Source organism: Culex pipiens, chromosome 1 (assembly GCF_016801865.2).
Source record: "Culex pipiens pallens isolate TS chromosome 1, TS_CPP_V2, whole genome shotgun sequence".
Taxonomy (NCBI): Eukaryota; Metazoa; Arthropoda; class Insecta; order Diptera; family Culicidae; genus Culex; species Culex pipiens.
Genome location: NC_068937.1, coordinates 48,406,922 through 48,426,575, shown reverse-complemented (window position 1 = coordinate 48,426,575; position 19,654 = coordinate 48,406,922). Strand labels below are relative to the sequence as shown.

Genomic DNA, 19,654 nt, shown 5'->3' with positions numbered 1-19,654 from the left:
CAACTTCTTCTCTCCCATTCCAGCCGACGGCAAATCGGTGGACGCCACCCAGGAACTTATCGCGATCGGTGTCTCCAACATTGCCAACTCGTTCGTCCAGGGCTACCCGGGCACGGGCGCCCTCTCCCGCGGTGCTGTCAACAATGCCAGCGGTGTCCGAACGCCCTTCGGCGGTCTCTACACCGGAATTATCGTCATCCTGGCGCTGCTCTTCTTCACACCGTACTTCTTCTACATCCCGAAGGCCGCCCTCGCGGCGATCATCATCGCCGCTGTGGTTTTCATGGTGGAGTTGCGCGTCGTCAAGCCCATGTGGCGCAGCAAGAAGGCGGATTTGATCCCCGGATTGTCCTGCTTCATTGCCTGTTTGGCACTGCCCATCGAGTACGGCATCCTGGTCGGAATCGGGTTGAACATCCTGTCGATCTTGTACCACGCTGCCCGGCCCAAAATCCACATGGATCAGCTGATCACACCGTGTGGCATCAAGTACCTGATGCTGACCCCCGATCGCAGTCTGATCTTCCCCTCGTCGGATTTTGTGCGCAACCTGATCAACAAGCATGGCCTCAAAAACCAGACGCCTGTCGTAATCGACTGCACGCACATCTACGGTGCGGACTTTACCGCCGCCCAGGTCATCGACACGCTCATCAAGGACTTCAAGAGCCGGAACCAGATGCTGCTCTTCCTGAACCCCAAACCGTCCGTGTGCAGCGTGTTCGAGGGAGCTGAGCTCGAGTATCGAGTATTTTACGACATGGAACATCTGGAGAAGGCGATCCAGGAGATTCGGAGGAAGAGCTTCCAGGCCTAAGCAACTAGAATAAGAACGTTTTCGTGCGGTGACAGAAAAGACAGAAACTCAGGACCAAGCGATCAAACGCCCCGAAAAACACACACCCACAAACACACAGTTTAGCTTTAGAGGTTAGAATTTAGCGATCGTTTCAAATCGTGTTGTGAACCTTCTCCTCCACCTCCCCTTTTCGGAACAGTGATTTAGAATTTAAGAGACGTAACGAGTACGTGGAGGTCGAGAAAGCCCGGAAAGGCGGGAGTTGTGTGTTGCGTAACTTACTGTAGGAACGACGACGATGAGAGGGCGATGCAGCCAAAAATCTTTTGTAGGTGTTAATTGTACAGTTGATTGTAAGATGAAAGTAAATAAATGTTAAGTTCCTAAACTTTTAACGGTGTTAAATTGATCGAGTTCATTTATTCTTCCAAAGATCCCAAATAGCGATAGACATTTACCTATCACCTATCATATTTATTATGAATTCCGGTTTTGCTGACAATTTCATCCAAAATTTACAGTTTTACAACAAATCCATCGGAAAATCCGGTTCGATCCAGAACCGGGTTGTCTCTCTGTGGTATACTTTTCGAATAAGGAAAACGAAATTCCTTGCAAAATTGTTTCAAACACTGAGAGTTTCATTCTATCCCGATGGGCCTCTTTTTCTGACTTTTCGATGGTCTTAGGTATGTCGCCGGCATTTTGAACTTACAAAGTTAAGACGTTCATCATTTGTGATAAACGAGAAAAAATACCTACAGTTAATTGTTGAATGCATAAGCATACTAGAGTGAGAAACTTAAACTCTAGATTTTAAGTTTTCATTGCAAAACCAACCATAAAAATCGAGAATAACAGTCGTTAGTCACCAACGGCCCGCGCCATGTCAGTTTGTAGATCTCAGAGGGAAGGGACAGGTATATTGCTGTTGTTGTCGCCGGACATTTTCAGCAATAACGATATTGTGGATTTAGCTGGTAGCTGGATTTCTGGCATCTTCTCACGGTCATTTGAAACGTTCGTGAATAGACCGAGGGGTTTCCAATTGGAATAAAAAAGTTTAAATTATAGAAAAAAAATATGGATTAAAATTTTGGTTTTTTAATCACTTCTCCGGTACAGGAATAATTGTTTGAACATGCTCGCAATTTTTTTATGCAGTAGGAAAGATATAATTTTTCTTGAAAAAACTTTCATTTTTAATCACATTATCATGGGTTTCTGGCTTGATGCCGTCATCATGCGACCGCGTGCTCCGTTTGTTTGTCAACAAAGCTGCAGCTGGATGGTGAGACGAAGTGAGGGGGGGAGAGATTTTGACATTTCTAGGAACTGATCGTCTTTTTGAGGCCCAAAATCAATTAAACCATCCGAATTTAGCATCTTCTTGAATTATTTCATATCATCCCACTTCTTCCTTTTTCCCAGATTTTGTTGGGTACTTGATCAGATATTTTCAATTTTGCCCTGGCAACCCTGCTTCCTCACGATTCGCTACCGAAAAATTCTCTCTTTGCTCTCTCTCTCTCATTCCAATCAGGTAGTATAGCGAATTGCTCAAAGAGACCGATTGCGCAATGTCGCTCAAAGCTGACTCAAAATAGTCTGCGATCGGCTTTATTTGGATCATTTTTAAAACTGCTTAATAACAATGTTATCAACAATATTTTGCAATTTTGTTGATAACACAAAATTATTGACACATTTAGCATACAAATTTACGACAAACTTAAGTAGCGCAGGCCAAGTGAGTGCCACGCTGGAATTTCGTTAGATTCTCTCCTCTCTGAGCATATTCGATTGTGACTCGGGTTAACGTACGGAGTAGGCAACGAAATTCTCGAAGTATTTGTATCGCTGTATGAAGCGATTGAGCATGCCACAGCTAGCGAGTTGTGTTTGCTCGCAAGTGGTTGCGCGCTCCAGTCGGCAAAGATGCGTTCGGCGATGAGTGAGTGATTTCAGGTCTTTGGCACCAACCATATAGGAGGGTGAAGTTTTTCTTTATTTTTTAAGCTTTGGGATATAAATAATTGTGATTTTGTAATGATGTCATCCAGAAGAAGAGAAAAAAAATCAGATTTTAATATAAGCATTTATTTTATTATTTCATATTTATTCATCATCCGTTCTAGCTCTAACGATTATAAAAGAAGGAAATCATTCTGTATATACCTCAGTGTGATATTTTGCTTGCTTGTACTGAACTCATAAACCAACTGTTTTTGCTGTTGAAAGTAGGGTTTAAAATCGAGATAAGTTGGTAGTATCTGGACACTATTTCTCTAAGCACTGCTGACTGGAAAGCGACTTTACCACACATAAGTGTGTGAATATTTACTGACTGAAAAATACCAAAAAGGTGCCATCACAAATACTATTTTCTTTTGCTTTGTAAGATACAAAAATATTTTGGTCTGCTGTTTTTGCTTTTGCAATTTCTTAGGATTTGATCCTTAATTTTTACTTTTTGTGTGTATTTTTTTGTTTTATAAAAATGCTTACAGCGAATATTTGCGCCCTTTTTAATGGATTTCTAAATTCTTTCACGATTGTTTGGTTTTCCAATTCAGCTTTCGGCGCTTAATAATTTCAGCTAGCTTTCCAATTGAGAATTGACAAATTAAAAGATATTTAATAAAAAAGAAAAACAGTTCAACCTAATCCTCCAGGGTGACGTTCTTAAACAGGTAGGACATCGATTCCTTGTTGTGGATGCGACGGATGGCCTCGGACATGAGCACCGAGATGTCGACGGTTTTGATCTTGTGGCACTGCATCTTCTGGATCTCGTGCGGAACGGTGTTCGTGACGACCACTTCGTCGATCGCCGAGTCCTCGATCAGTCTGGGCGCGTCCTGGCTGAGCAGACCGTGGGTGGCCATGACGTATATCTTGTACGCGCCCCTCTCCTTGAGGACTTCGGCGGCCGCGACAAACGACTGGACATCGTCGATCAGGTCGTCAACCATGATGGCGATCCGACCGCCAACGTCTCCGACCACGTTAATCGGGGGCTTCTCCTTGGCCGGATGGACCGGAACTCCACCGGAAACGTCCATTGTGCGCGACTTGGGCAACGTCGGAGGCGAGTTCCTGCCGTCGACCTCGTCCGTCTCGGACTCCTTCTGCTCGCCGTGAATCACGGCAATTCCCAACCTCAACCGCTCGGCATAGCTCGTGGCCTTCTTGGCCGACCCGGGATTGCGGGCCACAATCACCGAGTTCCTGTAGTCAGGAATGCTCTCCTGGATGTACTGCAGCAAGAACGGCGACGCCCTCAGGTTGTCCACCGGACAGTCGAAGAAGCCCTGAATCTCCTTCTGGTGCAGATCCATCGTGATGATGTGGGTCAGCCCCGAGGTGCACATCATCCGGGCCAGCAGCTTCGACACGATGCAGCCCCGTTTGCGCATCTTGCACTGCTTCGAGTACGGCAGGTACGGAATGACGCCCACGATCGACTTGGCCGACGAGGTTTTGCACGCGTACGCCATGATCAGCAGCTCCATGATGTTGTTGTTGACGTCCCTTGAGGAAGTGAAGGATTAGTGGATTGAACGAGGCTGAAATCTTTGTGCTCTTACTTTGTTCCGGTTTGGATGATGTAGATGTCCTTGCCGCGCACGGAATCGCCGATCTCGACCATGGTTTCCCGGTTCGTCTTGTGGTAGACAGAGCAGCCGCCATTTTTGACGCCCAGGCGACTAAAACATGATATAGAAAATCATTAATTTCTGAATAATGTCAAATTTTTATTTACTATTCTAATAAATTTTTGTCATGCCAAATTACAGCTAGCGGAAGCGAGCAAACTGGCAGGTCTCAAATGCAACGCACCCGCGGTAATTGCTGGTGTGATTACCTTCACAGTTCGTGCACTTAGTGCGCGATTTAACATTCCAACTCCCAAGGCTCCAAAAAAGTTGGAACGGTAACTTCAATTCGTTGGTTCTCGGGCATAACTCAACCAATCAAGGCGATTCTTTTTTGCAGTGATTTGTTAGGGGACCATCCATAAACCACGTGGACACTTTTTTGGAAATCTCGAACTCCGGTCTTTGAAAAAACCATTCCAAGATGGAATGATTTTTAAACTATTGTTTATTTTTAAGTTTATAAATATAGGTCTATACAAGCCAGATGACACATGTCGCCATTTTGAATTTTCTTTGTGCTAAAATTTAGTGCTCATTTAGTGCTATTTAGTGCCCTATACCCCACATTTAGTGCCCTTATAGTTTCCATACAAATTGCCATACAAAATTTGAAATACAAGCCAGATGACACATGTCGCCATTTTGAATTTTCTTTGCGCTAAAATTTAGTGCTCATTTAGTGCTATTTAGTGCCCTATACCCCATATTTAGTGCCCTCATAGTTTCCATACAAATCGCCATACAAAAATTTGAAATACAAGCCAGATGACACATGTCGCCATTTAGAATTTTTTTTTGTGCTAAAATTTAGTGCTCATTTAGTGCTATTTAGTGCCCTATACCCCACATTTAGTGCCCTTATAGTTTCCATACAAATCTCCATACAAAATTTGAAATACAAGCCAGATGACACATGTCGCCATTTTGAATTTTCTTTGTGCTAAAATTTAGTGCTCATTTAGTGCTATTTAGTGCCCTATACCCAACATTTAGTGCCCTCATAGTTTCCATACAAATCGCCATACAAAGTTCAAAAGTCAAATTTCAGATGTCGCCATTTTGAATGTTTTTTCGTGCTAAAATTTAGTGCTCATTTAGTGCTATTTAGTGCCCTGTATCCCACATTTAGTGCCCTCATAGTTTCCATACAAATCGCCATACAAAGTTCAAAAGTCAAATTTCAGAAGTCGCCATTTTGAATGTTTTTTCGTGCTAAAATTTAGTGCTCATTTAGGGCTATTTAGTGCCCTTTATCCCACATTTAGTGCCCTCATATTTTCCATACAAATCGCCATACAAAGTTCAAAAGTCAAATTTCAGATGTCGCCATTTTGAATGTTTTTCAGTGCTAAAATTTAGCGCGCATTTAGTGCTATTTAGTGCCCTATACCCCACATTTAGTGCCCTCATAGTTTCCATACAAATCGCCATACAAAGTTCAAAAGTCAAATTTCAGATGTCGCCATTTTGAATGTTTTTTCGTGCTAAAATTAAGTGCTCATTTAGTGCTATTTAGTGCCCTATACCCCACATTTAGTGCCCTCATAGTTTCCATACAAATCGCCATACAAAGTTCAAAAGTCAAATTTCAGATGTCGCCATTTTGAATGTTTTTTCGTGCTAAAATTTAGTGCTCATTTAGTGCTATTTAGTGCCCTATACCCCACATTTAGTGCCCTCATAGTTTCCATACAAATCGCCATACAAAGTTCAAAAGTCAAATTTCAGATGTCGCCATTTTGAATGTTTTTTGTGCTTAAATTTAGTGCTCATTTAGTGCTATTTAGTGCCCTATATCCCACATTTAGTGCCCTATATCCCACATTTAGTGCCCTCATAGTTTCCATACAAATCGCCATACAAAGTTCAAAAGTCAAATTTCAGATGTCGCCATTTTGAATGTTTTTCAGTGCTAAAATTTAGTGCTCATTTAGTGCTATTTAGTGCCCTATACCCCACATTTAGTGCCCTCATAGTTTCCCTACAAATCGCCATACAAAGTTCAAAAGTCAAATTTCAGATGTCGCCATTTTGAATGTTTTTCAGTGCTAAAATTTAGTGCTCATTTAGTGCTATTTAGTGCCCTATACCCCACATTTAGTGCCCTCATAGTTCGCCATACAAAGTTCAAAAGTCAAATTTCAGATGTCGCCATTTTGAATGTTTTTTCGTGCTAAAATTTAGTGCTCATTTAGTGCTATTTAGTGCCCTATACCCCACATTTAGTGCCCTCATAGTTTCCATACAAATCGCCATACAAAGTTCAAAAGTCAAATTTCAGATGTCGCCATTTTGAATGTTTTTCAGTGTTAAAATTAAGTGCTCATTTAGTGCTATTTAGTGCCCTATACCCCATATTTAGTGCCCTCATAGTTTCCATACAAATCGCCATACAAAGTTCAAAAGTCAAATTTCAGATGTCGCCATTTTGAATGTTTTTCAGTACTAAAATTTAGTGCTCATTTAGTGCTATTTAGTGCCCTATACCCCACATTTAGTGCCCTCATAGTTTCCATACAAATCGCCATACTTAAATTTGAAATACAAGCCAGATGACACATGTCGCCATTTGGAATTTGTTTTGTGCTAAAATTTAGTGCTCATTTGGTGCTATTTAGTGCCCTATACCCCACATTTAGTGCCCTCATAGTTTCCATACAAATCGCCATACAAAGTTCAAAAGTTTAATTTCAGATGTCGCCATTTTGAATGTTTTTCAGTGCTAAAATTTAGTGCTCATTTAGTGCTATTTAGTGCCCTATACCCCACATTTAGTGCCCTCATAGTTTCCATACAAATCGCCATACAAAGTTCAAAAGTCAAATTTCAGATGTCGATATTTTGAATGTTTTTCAGTGCTAAAATTTAGTGCTCATTTAGTGCTATTTAGTGCCTTATACCCCACATTTAGTGCCCTCATAGTTTCCATACAAATCGCCATACAAAGTTTAATAGTCAAATTTCAGATGTCACCATTTTGAATGTTTTTCAGTGCTAAAATTTAGTGCTCATTTAGTGCTATTTAGTGCCCTATACCCCACATTTAGTGCCCTCATAGTTTCCATACAAATCGCCATACAAAGTTCAAAAGTCAAATTTCAGATGTAGCCATTTTAAATGTTTTCAGTGCTAAAATTAAGTGCTCATTTAGTGCTATTTAGTGTCCTTTACCCCGCATTTAGCGCCCTCATTGTTTTCATACAAATCGTCATATAAAGCCTTCGGCTAAGTGCATACTTGATTTAACATATTTTCACACTGGAATGATTGAAAATATTTTCACACTGGAATGATTTAGTGCCTTTGACTAAGTGCAAGCATCGTGCTGAAAATGATATTTTCTTAAAATTCAAACATGATTAAATATATTTTCTTACTGGAATAATTTAGTGCCTTTGACTAAGTGCAAGTATCGGACTGAAAATGATATTTTCTTAAAATTCAAACTTGATTAAACATATTTCCACACTGGAACGATTTAGTGCCTTCGACTAAATGCAAGTATCGGGCAAAAAATTATATTTTCTTAAAATTCAAACTTGATTCAACATATTTTCACACTGGAACGATTTAGTGCCTTCGACTAAATGCAAGTAGCGGGCAAAAAATGATATTTTCTCAAAATTCAAACTTGATTCAACATATTTTCACACTGGAACGATTTAGTGCCTTCGACTAAATGCAAGTAGCGGGCAAAAAATAATATTTTCTTAAAATTCAAACTTGATTGAACGTATTTCCACACTGGAATGATTTAGTGCCTTTGACTAAGTGCAAGCATCGTGCTGAAAATGATATTTTCTTAAAATTCAAACATGATTAAATATATTTTCTTACTGGAATAATTTAGTGCCATTGACTAAGTGCAAGTATCGGACTGAAAATGATACTTTCTTAAAATTCAAACTTGATTAAACATATTTCCACACTGGAACGATTTAGTGCCTTCGACTAAATGCAAGTATCGGGCAAAAAATTATATTTTCTTAAAATTCAAACTTGATTGAACATATTTTCACACTGGAACGATTTAGTGCCTTCGACTAAATGCAAGAAGCGGGCAAAAAATAATATTTTCTTAAAATTCAAACTTGATTGAACATATTTCCACACTGGAATGATTTAGTGCCTTTGACTAAGTGCAAGCATCGTGCTGAAAATGATATTTTCTTAAAATTCAAACATGATTAAATATATTTTCTTGCTGGAATAATTTAGTGCCTTTGACTAAGTGCAAGTATCGGACTGAAAATGATATTTTCTTAAAATTCAAACTTGATTAAACATATTTCCACACTGGAACGATTTAGTGCCTTCGACAAAATGCAAGTAGCGGGCAAAAAATGATATTTTCTTAAAATTCAAACTTGATTCAACATATTTCCACACTGGAACGATTTAGTGCCTTCGACTAAATGCAAGTAGCGGGCAAAAAATTATATTTTCTAAAAATTCAAACTTGATTGAACATATTTCCACACTGGAATGATTTAGTGCCTTTGACTAAGTGCAAGCATCGTGCTGAAAATGATATTTTCTTAAAATTCAAACATGATTAAATATATTTTCTTACTGGAATAATTTAGTGCCTTTGACTAAGTGCAAGTATCGGACTGAAAATGATATTTTCTTAAAATTCAAACTTGATTAAACATATTTCCACACTGGAACGATTTAGTGCCTTCGACTAAATGCAAGTATCGGGCAAAAAATTATATTTTCTTAAAATTCAAACTTGATTGAACATATTTTCACACTGGAACGATTTAGTGCCTTCGACTAAATGCAAGTAGCGGGCAAAAAATGATATTTTCTTAAAATTCAAACTTGATTGAACATATTTCCACACTGGAATGATTTAGTGCCTTTGACTAAGTGCAAGCATCGTGCTGAAAATGATATTTTCTTAAAATTCAAACATGATTAATAGTAGTTTATGCAACAAGTTGCAAAAAGAGGATTTTTTCAGCACGAGTCGTACATTTATCCAACGAGGTTCACCGAGTTGGATAAATACGAAGAGTGCTGAAAAAATCAAGTTTTGCAACGAGTTCCATACAACATTTTTTGCAATTCCGAAAAACACCCATTGAGTGAAATTTTATGTCAAATTTTCATGTATTTTGTCAATAAATCGTTTGAATCAAAAAAATGTTGAAAAGTGTTACTTTTCGAAACAAGTGCTGAAAAGTTCAAATTTTCAGCACCCATTTCAGTGCTGAAAAGTAGAACTTTTCAGCATTTATTTTGAAAAGTGTTGCTATTCGGTTCTGTTATTTTTGGTACAGAAAAGTAGGCTATTTCGTCGTTCAAGAATGACAGGAAAAGTAAGTAGTTTCAAAACGGAATTGCAAAAATATATTTTCTTACTGGAATAATTTAGTGCCTTTGACTAAGTGCAAGTATCGGACTGAAAATGATATTTTCTTAAAATTCAAACTTGATTAAACATATTTCCACACTGGAACGATTCAGTGCCTTCGACTAAATGCAAGTATCGGGCAAAAAATGATATTTTCTTAAAATTCAAACTTGATTGAACATATTTTCACACTGGAACGATTTAGTGCCTTCGACTAAATGCAAGTAGCGGGCAAAAAATAATATTTTCTTAAAATTCAAACTTGATTGAACATATTTCCACACTGCAATGATTTAGTGCCTTTGACTAGTTCCCACTAAATTATTCCAGTAAGAAAATATATTTAATCAAGTTTGAATTTTAAGAAAATATCATTTTCAGTCCGATACTGATAGTCCGATAGTCGAAGGCACTAAATCATTCCAGTGTGAAAATATGTTCAATCATTCCAGTGTGAAAATATGTTTAAACATGTTGAAATTTTTAGAAAATATCATTTTCAGTCCGATACTTGCACTAAGTCGAAGGCACTAAATCATTCCAGTGTGAAAATATGTTAAATCAAGTATAAATTCAAACTAAAAACAATTTTAACCCCATACTTGCACTTAGCCGAAGGCTTTTTTGACGATTTGTATGAAAACAATGAGGACGCTGAATGCGGGGTATAGGACACTAAAAATCACTAAATGAGCACTTAATTTTAACACTGAAAAACATTCAAAATGGCGACATCTGAAATTTGACTTTTGAACTTTGTATGGTGATTTGTAGGGAAACTATGAGGGCACTAAATTATTGGTATAGGGCACTAAATAGCACTAAATGAGCACTAAATTTTAGCACGAAAAAACATTCAAAATTGCGACATCTGAAATTTGACTTTTGAACTTTGTATGGCGATTTGTATGGAAACTATGAGGGCACTAAATGTGGGGTATAGGGCACTAAATAGCACTAAATGAGCACTAAATTTTAGCACGAAAAAACATTCAAAATGGCGACATCTGAAATTTGACTTTTGAACTTTGTATGGCGATTTGTATGGAAACTGTGAGGGCACTAAATGTGGGGTATAAGGCACTTAATAGAACTAAATGAGCACTAAATTTTAGCACTGAAAAACATTCAAAATTGCGACATCTGAAATTAGACTTTTGAACTTTGTATGGCGATTTGTAGGGAAACTATGAGGGCACTAAATGTGGGGTATAGGGCACTAAATAGCACTAAATGAGCACTAAATTTTAACACTGAAAAACATCCAAAATGGCGACATCTGAAATTTGACTTTTGAACTTTGTATGGCGATTTGTATGGAAACTATTAAGGCACTAAATGTGGGATATAGGGCACTAAATAGCACTAAATGAGCACTAAATTTAAGCCCAAAAACATTCAAAATGGCGACATCTGAAATTTGACTTTTGAACTTTGTATGGCGATTTGTATGGAAACTATGAGGGCACTAAATGTGGGATATAGGGCACTAAATAGCACTAAATGAGCACTAAATTTAAGCACAAAAAACATTCAAAATGGCGACATCTGAAATTTGACTTTTGAACTTTGTATGGCGATTTGTATGGAAACTATGAGGGCACTAAATGTGGGATATAGGGCACTAAATAGCACTAAATGAGCACTAAATTTTAGCACTGAAAAACATTCAAAATGGCGACATCTGAAATTTGACTTTTGAACTTTGTATGGCGATTTGTATGGAAACTATGAGGGCACTAAATGTGGGATATAGGGCACTAAATAGCACTAAATGAGCACTAAATTTTAGCACGAAAAAACATTCAAAATGGCGACATCTGAAATTTGACTTTTGAACTTTGTATGGCGATTTGTATGGAAACTATGAGGGCACTAAATGTGGGGTATATGGCACTTAATAGCACTAAATGAGCACTAAATTTTAGCACGAAAAAACATTCAAAATGGCGACATCTGAAATTTGACTTTTGAACTTTGTATGGCGATTTGTATGGAAACTATGAGGGCACTAAATGTGGGGTATATGGCACTTAATAGCACTAAATGCGCGCTAAATTTTAGCACTGAAAAACATTCAAAATGGCGACATCTGAAATTTGACTTTTGAACTTTGTATGGCGATTTGTAGGGAAACTATGAGGGCACTAAATGTGGGGTATAGGGCACTAAATAGCACTAAATGAGCACTAAATTTTAGCACTGAAAAACATTCAAAATGGCGACATCTGAAATTTGACTTTTGAACTTTGTATGGCGATTTGTATGGAAACTATGAGGGCACTAAATGTGGGATATAGGGCACTAAATAGCACTAAATTTAAGCACAAAAAACATTCAAAATGGCGACATCTGAAATTTGACTTTTGAACTTTGTATGGCGATTTGTATGGAAACTATGAGGGCACTAAATGTGGGGTATAGGGCACTAAATAGCACTAAATGAGCACTAAATTTTAGCACTGAAAAACATTCAAAATGGCGACATCTGAAATTTGACTTTTGAACTTTGTATGGCGATTTGTATGGAAACTATGAGGGCACTAAATGTGGGGTATATGGCACTTAATAGCACTAAATGAGCACTAAATTTTAGCACGAAAAAACATTCAAAATGGCGACATCTGAAATTTGACTTTTGAACTTTGTATGGCGATTTGTATGGAAACTATGAGGGCACTAAATGTGGGGTATAGGGCACTAAATAGCACTAAATGCGCGCTAAATTTTAGCACTGAAAAACATTCAAAATGGCGACATCTGAAATTTGACTTTTGAACTTTGTATGGCGATTTGTAGGGAAACTATGAGGGCACTAAATGTGGGGTATAGGGCACTAAATAGCACTAAATGAGCACTTAATTTTAGCACTGAAAAACATTCAAAATGGCGACATCTGAAATTTGACTTTTGAACTTTGTATGGCGATTTGTATGGAAACTATGAGGGCACTAAATGTGGGATATAGGGCACTAAATGTGGGATATAGGGCACTAAATAGCACTAAATGAGCACTAAATTTAAGCACAAAAAACATTCAAAATGGCGACATCTGAAATTTGACTTTTGAACTTTGTATGGCGATTTGTATGGAAACTATGAGGGCACTAAATGTGGGGTATATGGCACTTAATAGCACTAAATGAGCACTAAATTTTAGCACGAAAAAACATTCAAAATGGCGACATCTGAAATTTGACTTTTGAACTTTGTATGGCGATTTGTATGGAAACTATGAGGGCACTAAATGTGGGATATAGGGCACTAAATAGCACTAAATGAGCACTAAATTTTAGCACGAAAAAACATTCAAAATGGCGACATCTGAAATTTGACTTTTGAACTTTGTATGGCGATTTGTATGGAAACTATGAGGGCACTAAATGTGGGGTATAGGGCACTAAATAGCACTAAATGAGCACTAAATTTTAGCACGAAAAAACATTCAAAATGGCGACATCTGAAATTTGACTTTTGAACTTTGTATGGCGATTTGTATGGAAACTATGAGGGCACTAAATGTGGGGTATAGGGCACGAAATAGCACTAAATGAGCACTAAATTTAAGCACAAAAAACATTCGAAATGGCGACATCTGAAATTTGACTTTTGAACTTTGTATGGCGATTTGTATGGAAACTATGAGGGCACTAAATGTGGGGTATAGGGCACTTAATAGCACTAAATGAGCACTAAATTTTAGCACAAAAAAAAATTCAAAATGGCGACATGTGTCATCTGGCTTGTATTTCAAATTTTTGTATGGCGATTTGTATGGAAACTATGAGGGCACTAAATATGGGGTATAGGGCACTAAATAGCACTAAATGCGCGCTAAATTTTAGCACTGAAAAACATTCAAAATGGCGACATCTGAAATTTGACTTTTGAACTTTGTATGGCGATTTGTATGGAAACTATGAGGGCACTAAATGTGGGGTATAGGGCACTTAATAGCACTAAATGAGCACTAAATTTTAGCACGAAAAAACATTCAAAATGGCGACTTCTGAAATTTGACTTTTGAATTTTGTATGGCGATTTGTATGGAAAATATGAGGGCACTAAATGTGGGATATAGGGCACTAAATAGCACTAAATGAGCACTAAATTTTAGCACGAAAAAACATTCAAAATGGCGACATCTGAAATTTGACTTTTGAACTTTGTATGGCGATTTGTATGGAAACTATGAGGGCACTAAATGTGGGATATAGGGCACTAAATAGCACTAAATGAGCACTAAATTTTAGCACGAAAAAACATTCAAAATGGCGACATCTGAAATTTGACTTTTGAACTTTGTATGGCGATTTGTATGGAAACTATGAGGGCACTAAATGTGGGATATAGGGCACTAAATAGCACTAAATGAGCACTAAATTTTAGCACAAAAAAAATTCAAAATGGCGACATGTGTCATCTGGCTTGTATTTCAAATTTTGTATGGCAATTTGTATGGAAACTATAAGGGCACTAAATGTGGGGTATAGGGCACTAAATAGCACTAAATGAGCACTAAATTTTAGCACAAAAAAAAATTCAAAATGGCGACATGTGTCATCTGGCTTGTATTTCAAATTTTTGTATGGCGATTTGTATGGAAACTATGAGGGCACTAAATATGGGGTATAGGGCACTAAATAGCACTAAATGAGCACTAAATTTTAGCACAAAGAAAATTCAAAATGGCGACATGTGTCATCTGGCTTGTATTTCAAATTTTGTATGGCAATTTGTATGGAAACTATAAGGGCACTTAATGTGGGGTATAGGGCACTAAATAGCACTAAATGAGCACTAAATTTTTGCACAAAAAAAAATTCAAAATGGCGACATGTGTCATCTGGCTTGTATTTCAAATTTTGTATGGCAATTTGTATGGAAACTATAAGGGCACTTAATGTGGGGTATAGGGCACTAAATAGCACTAAATGAGCACTAAATTTTTGCACAAAAAAAAATTCAAAATGGCGACATGTGTCATCTGGCTTGTATTTCAAATTTTTGTATGGCGATTTGTATGGAAACTATGAGGGCACTAAATATGGGGTATAGGGCACTAAATAGCACTAAATGAGCACTAAATTTTAGCGCAAAGAAAATTCAAAATGGCGACATGTGTCATCTGGCTTGTATTTCAAATTTTTTATGGCAATTTGTATGGAAACTATAAGGGCACTAAATGTGGGGTATAGGGCACTAAATAGCACTAAATGAGCACTAAATTTTAGCACAAAGAAAATTCAAAATGGCGACATGTGTCATCTGGCTTGTATAGACCATAAATATAACTAATTGAATTCCCAACAAATTGCAGCATGAAATTTGTTTTTGAAAATTGAAAATGTGATTTCATTTTTTTCAATGCTTATGAATTAGTGTATAATTTGTCAAAATTATATACAAGGTGTACTTATTCAAGTACTTAAATTACTTCAAAAGTGAATGATTTCCTAAAAAAAATGCACATCTCATCGTAAAGATATAAACTTAACCCCCGGTGGTTGGTCACTTTTTCGTTTGACACTTTTTAGTTTGTACCCCGTTGGTTGGTCAAAGTCAAACTAAAAAGTGACGAACTGTCACTTTTTACACGGCGCTCACGCACACTATCAAACAAACGTTTGGTAGTGTGTGTGAACTCCGTGTAAAAGGGGTGTCAAACTAAAAAGTGACCCCGTTCGTTTGACAACAATTGGGGTTTGAGTGTACTAAAGAATGACCCGATTCCAAATTTGAGCCTTTAAAAATGCTCAAAACCTTGAAAAATAATACCGAAAAACTAATAGAAATAAACGCAATTGTTTATATTAATAGCAATTTTCTCCAAAATCCTTGATTCAAGGTTGAACATTAAAAATCACAACATTCATCAAAATAGACTTTTCACCAAAATTTTGATAAAGAGCGAAAGAGCCGTTCAAAAAGCGGCACATTTTAATGAGCGAGCGAAAATGAGCGGTTTTGCCCACCTCTAACCTAAATTAATCTACATTGGTCACAAATAGGTAGGAAAAACTATGTTTAAAACGAGGGCAGATTGTCCAATAGGGAATGGAAATGTTTATGTACAACGGAAAAAACACGATTCAAAGCCATTTCTGATGTTAAAAATAAATTGACAAGACAATATTTTCTCGATGGATTAACTATTGTCTCCTTGGAACGAGCTGTCAAGTAGGACCTTTTCTTTCAAGAAGGCCCGCAAAGTATTTTTTTAAATTGATTTAAAAATCTATTCCACAAAGGATGTAATTTGCGGTCGTTCGAAGGGTCATTGTACTCAGAAAAATAAGCTTTACATTGTGAACAATAATATCACAAATTGAAGCTTAATTTTAGGACCTAATTGGGTCGTGTAGTCCTTCTAGTTGTCAGCACGTCTTGTCTTGTCTCGGGGTTGTTCCTTCCAGTGGATCAGGTATTCCGGGGGAATGGGGGTTTGTCCCTAATGCGACCTTGCCCAGGATTTTCGGGGGCTCGAGGGTTATCCCCAAGCACCCAATTCTTCAGATGGCGTTTCGTGTCTACTATGTACCCCGGAGGAGCTGAAGGGTTGTCGCTATTCCACTCTTCCAACTGCATTTGGTGCAAGAAAACTAATTAACCCCTCTTAAGATGCTTCCGATATAGTTCCCTTCAGGTCAGCAGGCAGCATGTTCCAGTTTACCGCACCCAGAGAACTACGTGTTGTTTCGTGGAAGAATTAGGTTTTGCTGGCGACGGTCTCGGAAGGGTGCAATTTTCTGGTACAGGAACGGTGGGAAGCGCTTTGCGATCAGCTTCCAGATGAAGAGGCAGGAACGGTGTGCAAACAGTCTATCCAGAGGACAGCCACTTTGAACATAATATTCGTCTGAATTTAACATTCTATATTGATACGTAGTTTATGTCTTTGCTTTGTAAACTGAGCCTGTTTGTTGGCATATTTACTCGCGGACTAGCTGATGAGCTATTTGCCTAAAGAATCGATTTCAGTGATGGTTTGAACTGTTCCCACGAATGTACAAGTTTCAACTTATTAACTCAAGTTGCATGCAAAATTCCTAAAACTCTATCCCACATCCAATATGCAACCTGAAACGTTGCCAACAACAAGGCCGCTCCCGACTTCGTGACGTAGAATGTTTGATCGATGCTCGAAATTGATTAACCAATACACATGCTGGAAGCAATCTGAAACCAAAAAAACATGCTAAAAAATGCACCAAAACATCCCACTCACCTCGCAATCAGGTTCGCCAAATCCGGATGGGAGTTCCCGTTGATGATGACGATGTCCGATGTGATGGGAGCGTCCATCTTTTCCTGCTTCAAGATCTTGGCCGGTCGGAAGCCCCCAAATCTGCAAACAGAAACACCAATGAATTACGGTTGCTTGCGGGCAATCTGGAAGTACTGTGAGGCGAGGTTATCATGCAAGAGGAGAACTTCAACAGCAACAACAACAACAACTCGGGAGGAGGAAGGAACGAGGGACATATTCACAAACACTTGAACGAACGGATGGAATTCTGGGTGCGGAAGAGGAGGGAAAGAAGCAAGATAGAGGTTTGAGAAGCATGAAGTCCAAAAAAGCGAGGTTATTTTGGTTCCCGAAGAAACTAGCGCGAAGCATTGGCAGCAAAATCGAAACTCAAAACGACGGAAGTCGAAGAAAATCGGAATCAAATAAAAATATGTGTGTTCGAGAATTACTTATTTCGGTTCAGAAGCATCGTACTTTTGCGGTCTTCCTCTGGAGCTTAGCTTGAGGCAGCGGTAGCGCGATATCTCTCAATGTTTCTTTTGGGAAGGGAATCTCTAGCACCGTCTACGTTTACTTATATAATTCAATTAGCGACTCCGGCACAAGCGGGCGGAGGTTCCACTTGACAGATCTTACGCACTGCCGTAGAAGTCGTGAAATCTGGACCACTCGGACTCGAGAAAAAAAAATGCAACTTTGGAATCTCTAAACACGTTCAAAACACGACGACGACAGATGGAATGTGCGACTTAACCAAAACGACGACCAAAACGATAACACACACGCACAGAGAGAGCAAACTTTGGAGAATATTTTGACAGATTCAACACGCTTAGTACCATTACCCGACGGTAGGCGCAGAGGAGAGCACGCATGTGAGAGCGTGCGGCTAAAAATGAGTGCGAAAGAAGAAAAGAACAACAAAAACCATAAAAAATATTACGCACACCACCAGAGCACTCCTGTTGCGTTTGTCTCGAGAGAGCGGAAAACACGGCGAAGAGTGTGGTCAAAGCAAACTGAACGTGACTTGTAAACCAGCAAGCTTGTGCTAATTTTACGCTGATTAAGGAACACTACCACAACCTGCACTCGGAACACTAATCAAAGAAGGCCCCCCGGGCTACGTGTGTTTCGGATCGAATCGAAACAGTGAATGAAGGGCTGTCAAATAATAGTCGTAGAGAGGGGAGAGAAGTGATAACAAATCTGGCGCTAGGCGAATGTCAGATTTATTAGGGAGAAGGTTAAGCGTTCGTTTTAAAAAGAAAAATGCACTATTCCTAGGACACGAACCATGGAGTTTGTGTCTTGGGATTGTGAAACGCTAAAGTTACGTGTGTCGGAGTTGGAAATGAAAGACTTTTTTGTAGCGTACATGTTTATTTTAAATAAGGCCGTTGCAAATATTTTTCAAAGTTTATGTCGCCCCCCTTCAAAATTGTTCCACGCAGAAAAATGTTTTGTAGAATCAGCCTGTACAAGGTTTGTTTCAACAAAATTTTTGTAGAATATAATCAACGTCGATTTTGCGTTGAAACAAACCTTGATTTTCTCAATTCCACAAAAAGCTTTTGTTGTTTTGAAAAAGTTGCTTTGACGTTTAGCGTTGATTCAACAAAAATCTTGATTTTCAAATCAACAAAATGTTTTGTTGATTCAAATATGCCTTATTTTTCTGCGTGTCTGAAAAATCAGGGGGCAAAAAAATATTTTTCCAAAAAACATCAAAATTTTCATGAAAATATAAGTCTAATCAACTGAAAACAATCGAAAATGCATGTTTCTGCATTGAAAATCATATTAAGCATGTTTGGACTTGTTTATAAAAGTTTTGAATTTTCATGAAATTCCAATGTACAGCACCGCAAAAAAAAAAAATTCGCAAAAAATAAAATTTTCGTGCATACTTAGATATTTTGGAATCGAAGATGTCAAAACAACTGGACAGGTGTATAATGCATTTTAAAACACTTTTTAAATTAAAATGTTGAAACCATGGCTCGTAATTTCAATTTTTATTCTTTTTTATTTTTTTGCCCACCCCTCGACTTTGGTCAGAGTCGAGGGACATAAACTTCAAAAAATATTTGCATCGGCCTTAAGGTGTTTTTGTCAGGATCAGTAATTTGTTCCTAAGCTTCAACTAGAGTTGAAGGACAACAAAATAAAAATATGTTATAAAAATTATGAATTAATTGATTGAAAACCATCAAACTCAAATTCAGATTTCTCAAAACAGACACTGAAACCCACGGAGATATTTTCTGGAAATGTAGTTGAAAGTGTGTACTTTCAGATGCTTTGAATGCGCCATTTTGAAAACCAAACAACTTTAAAATAGGCTCAAAATCACTTGAAAATATTTATAACTCCTCAATATAGCTCAAAACATTAAGATGTATTCAAAAATAATGTGTGATTTTATGTCACAAACAACTATTCAGAACTTAGTAGGCCGCTAAAATGCTAACCTTTTGAGTTACCGTCATCTGGGGCGAATCGGGACTACAGTCTGAGTTCAGAGCACTTAAAGCTTTTAAATTTGGAAGCGGATGCACACATTTTGTTGGTCTGAG

The 19,654-nt window shown here is 38.0% G+C and overlaps 2 protein-coding genes across 7 annotated transcripts in view; one reads left to right on the top strand and one right to left on the bottom strand.

Moving 5' to 3' along the window:
* LOC120416402 (sodium-independent sulfate anion transporter-like) overlaps positions 1-1,204 on the top strand; it is a 33,749-nt gene extending 32,545 nt beyond the window's left edge. For both annotated transcript variants that reach the window (XM_039578153.2, XM_039578152.2), the window contains exon 5: positions 24-1,204. In XM_039578153.2, coding sequence (XP_039434087.1) covers positions 24-817 — 794 coding nt within the window. In that variant the 3' untranslated portion in view covers positions 818-1,204. The remainder of the gene's footprint in view (positions 1-23) is intronic.
* Positions 1,205-2,883: 1,679 nt separating this feature from the next.
* LOC120416425 (phosphoribosyl pyrophosphate synthase-associated protein 2) lies at positions 2,884-18,180 on the bottom strand. 5 transcript variants are annotated; one of them, XM_039578179.2, is made up of 4 exons: positions 18,162-18,180; positions 17,052-17,171; positions 4,390-4,509; positions 2,884-4,333 (listed from the first exon to the last, which is right to left on the bottom strand). In XM_039578179.2, exons 2-4 carry the CDS (start codon positions 17,126-17,128, stop codon positions 3,463-3,465), a joined length of 1,068 nt encoding a protein of 355 aa, XP_039434113.1. In that variant the 5' UTR covers positions 17,129-17,171; positions 18,162-18,180; the 3' UTR covers positions 2,884-3,462. The 5 variants fall into 5 exon arrangements, with proteins under 5 accessions (XP_039434113.1, XP_039434112.1, XP_039434110.1 ...); XM_039578178.2 differs by lacking the exon at positions 18,162-18,180 and adding an exon at positions 18,023-18,153; XM_039578176.2 differs by lacking the exon at positions 18,162-18,180 and adding an exon at positions 17,525-17,883.
* Between the last annotated feature and the right edge of the window lie 1,474 nt (positions 18,181-19,654).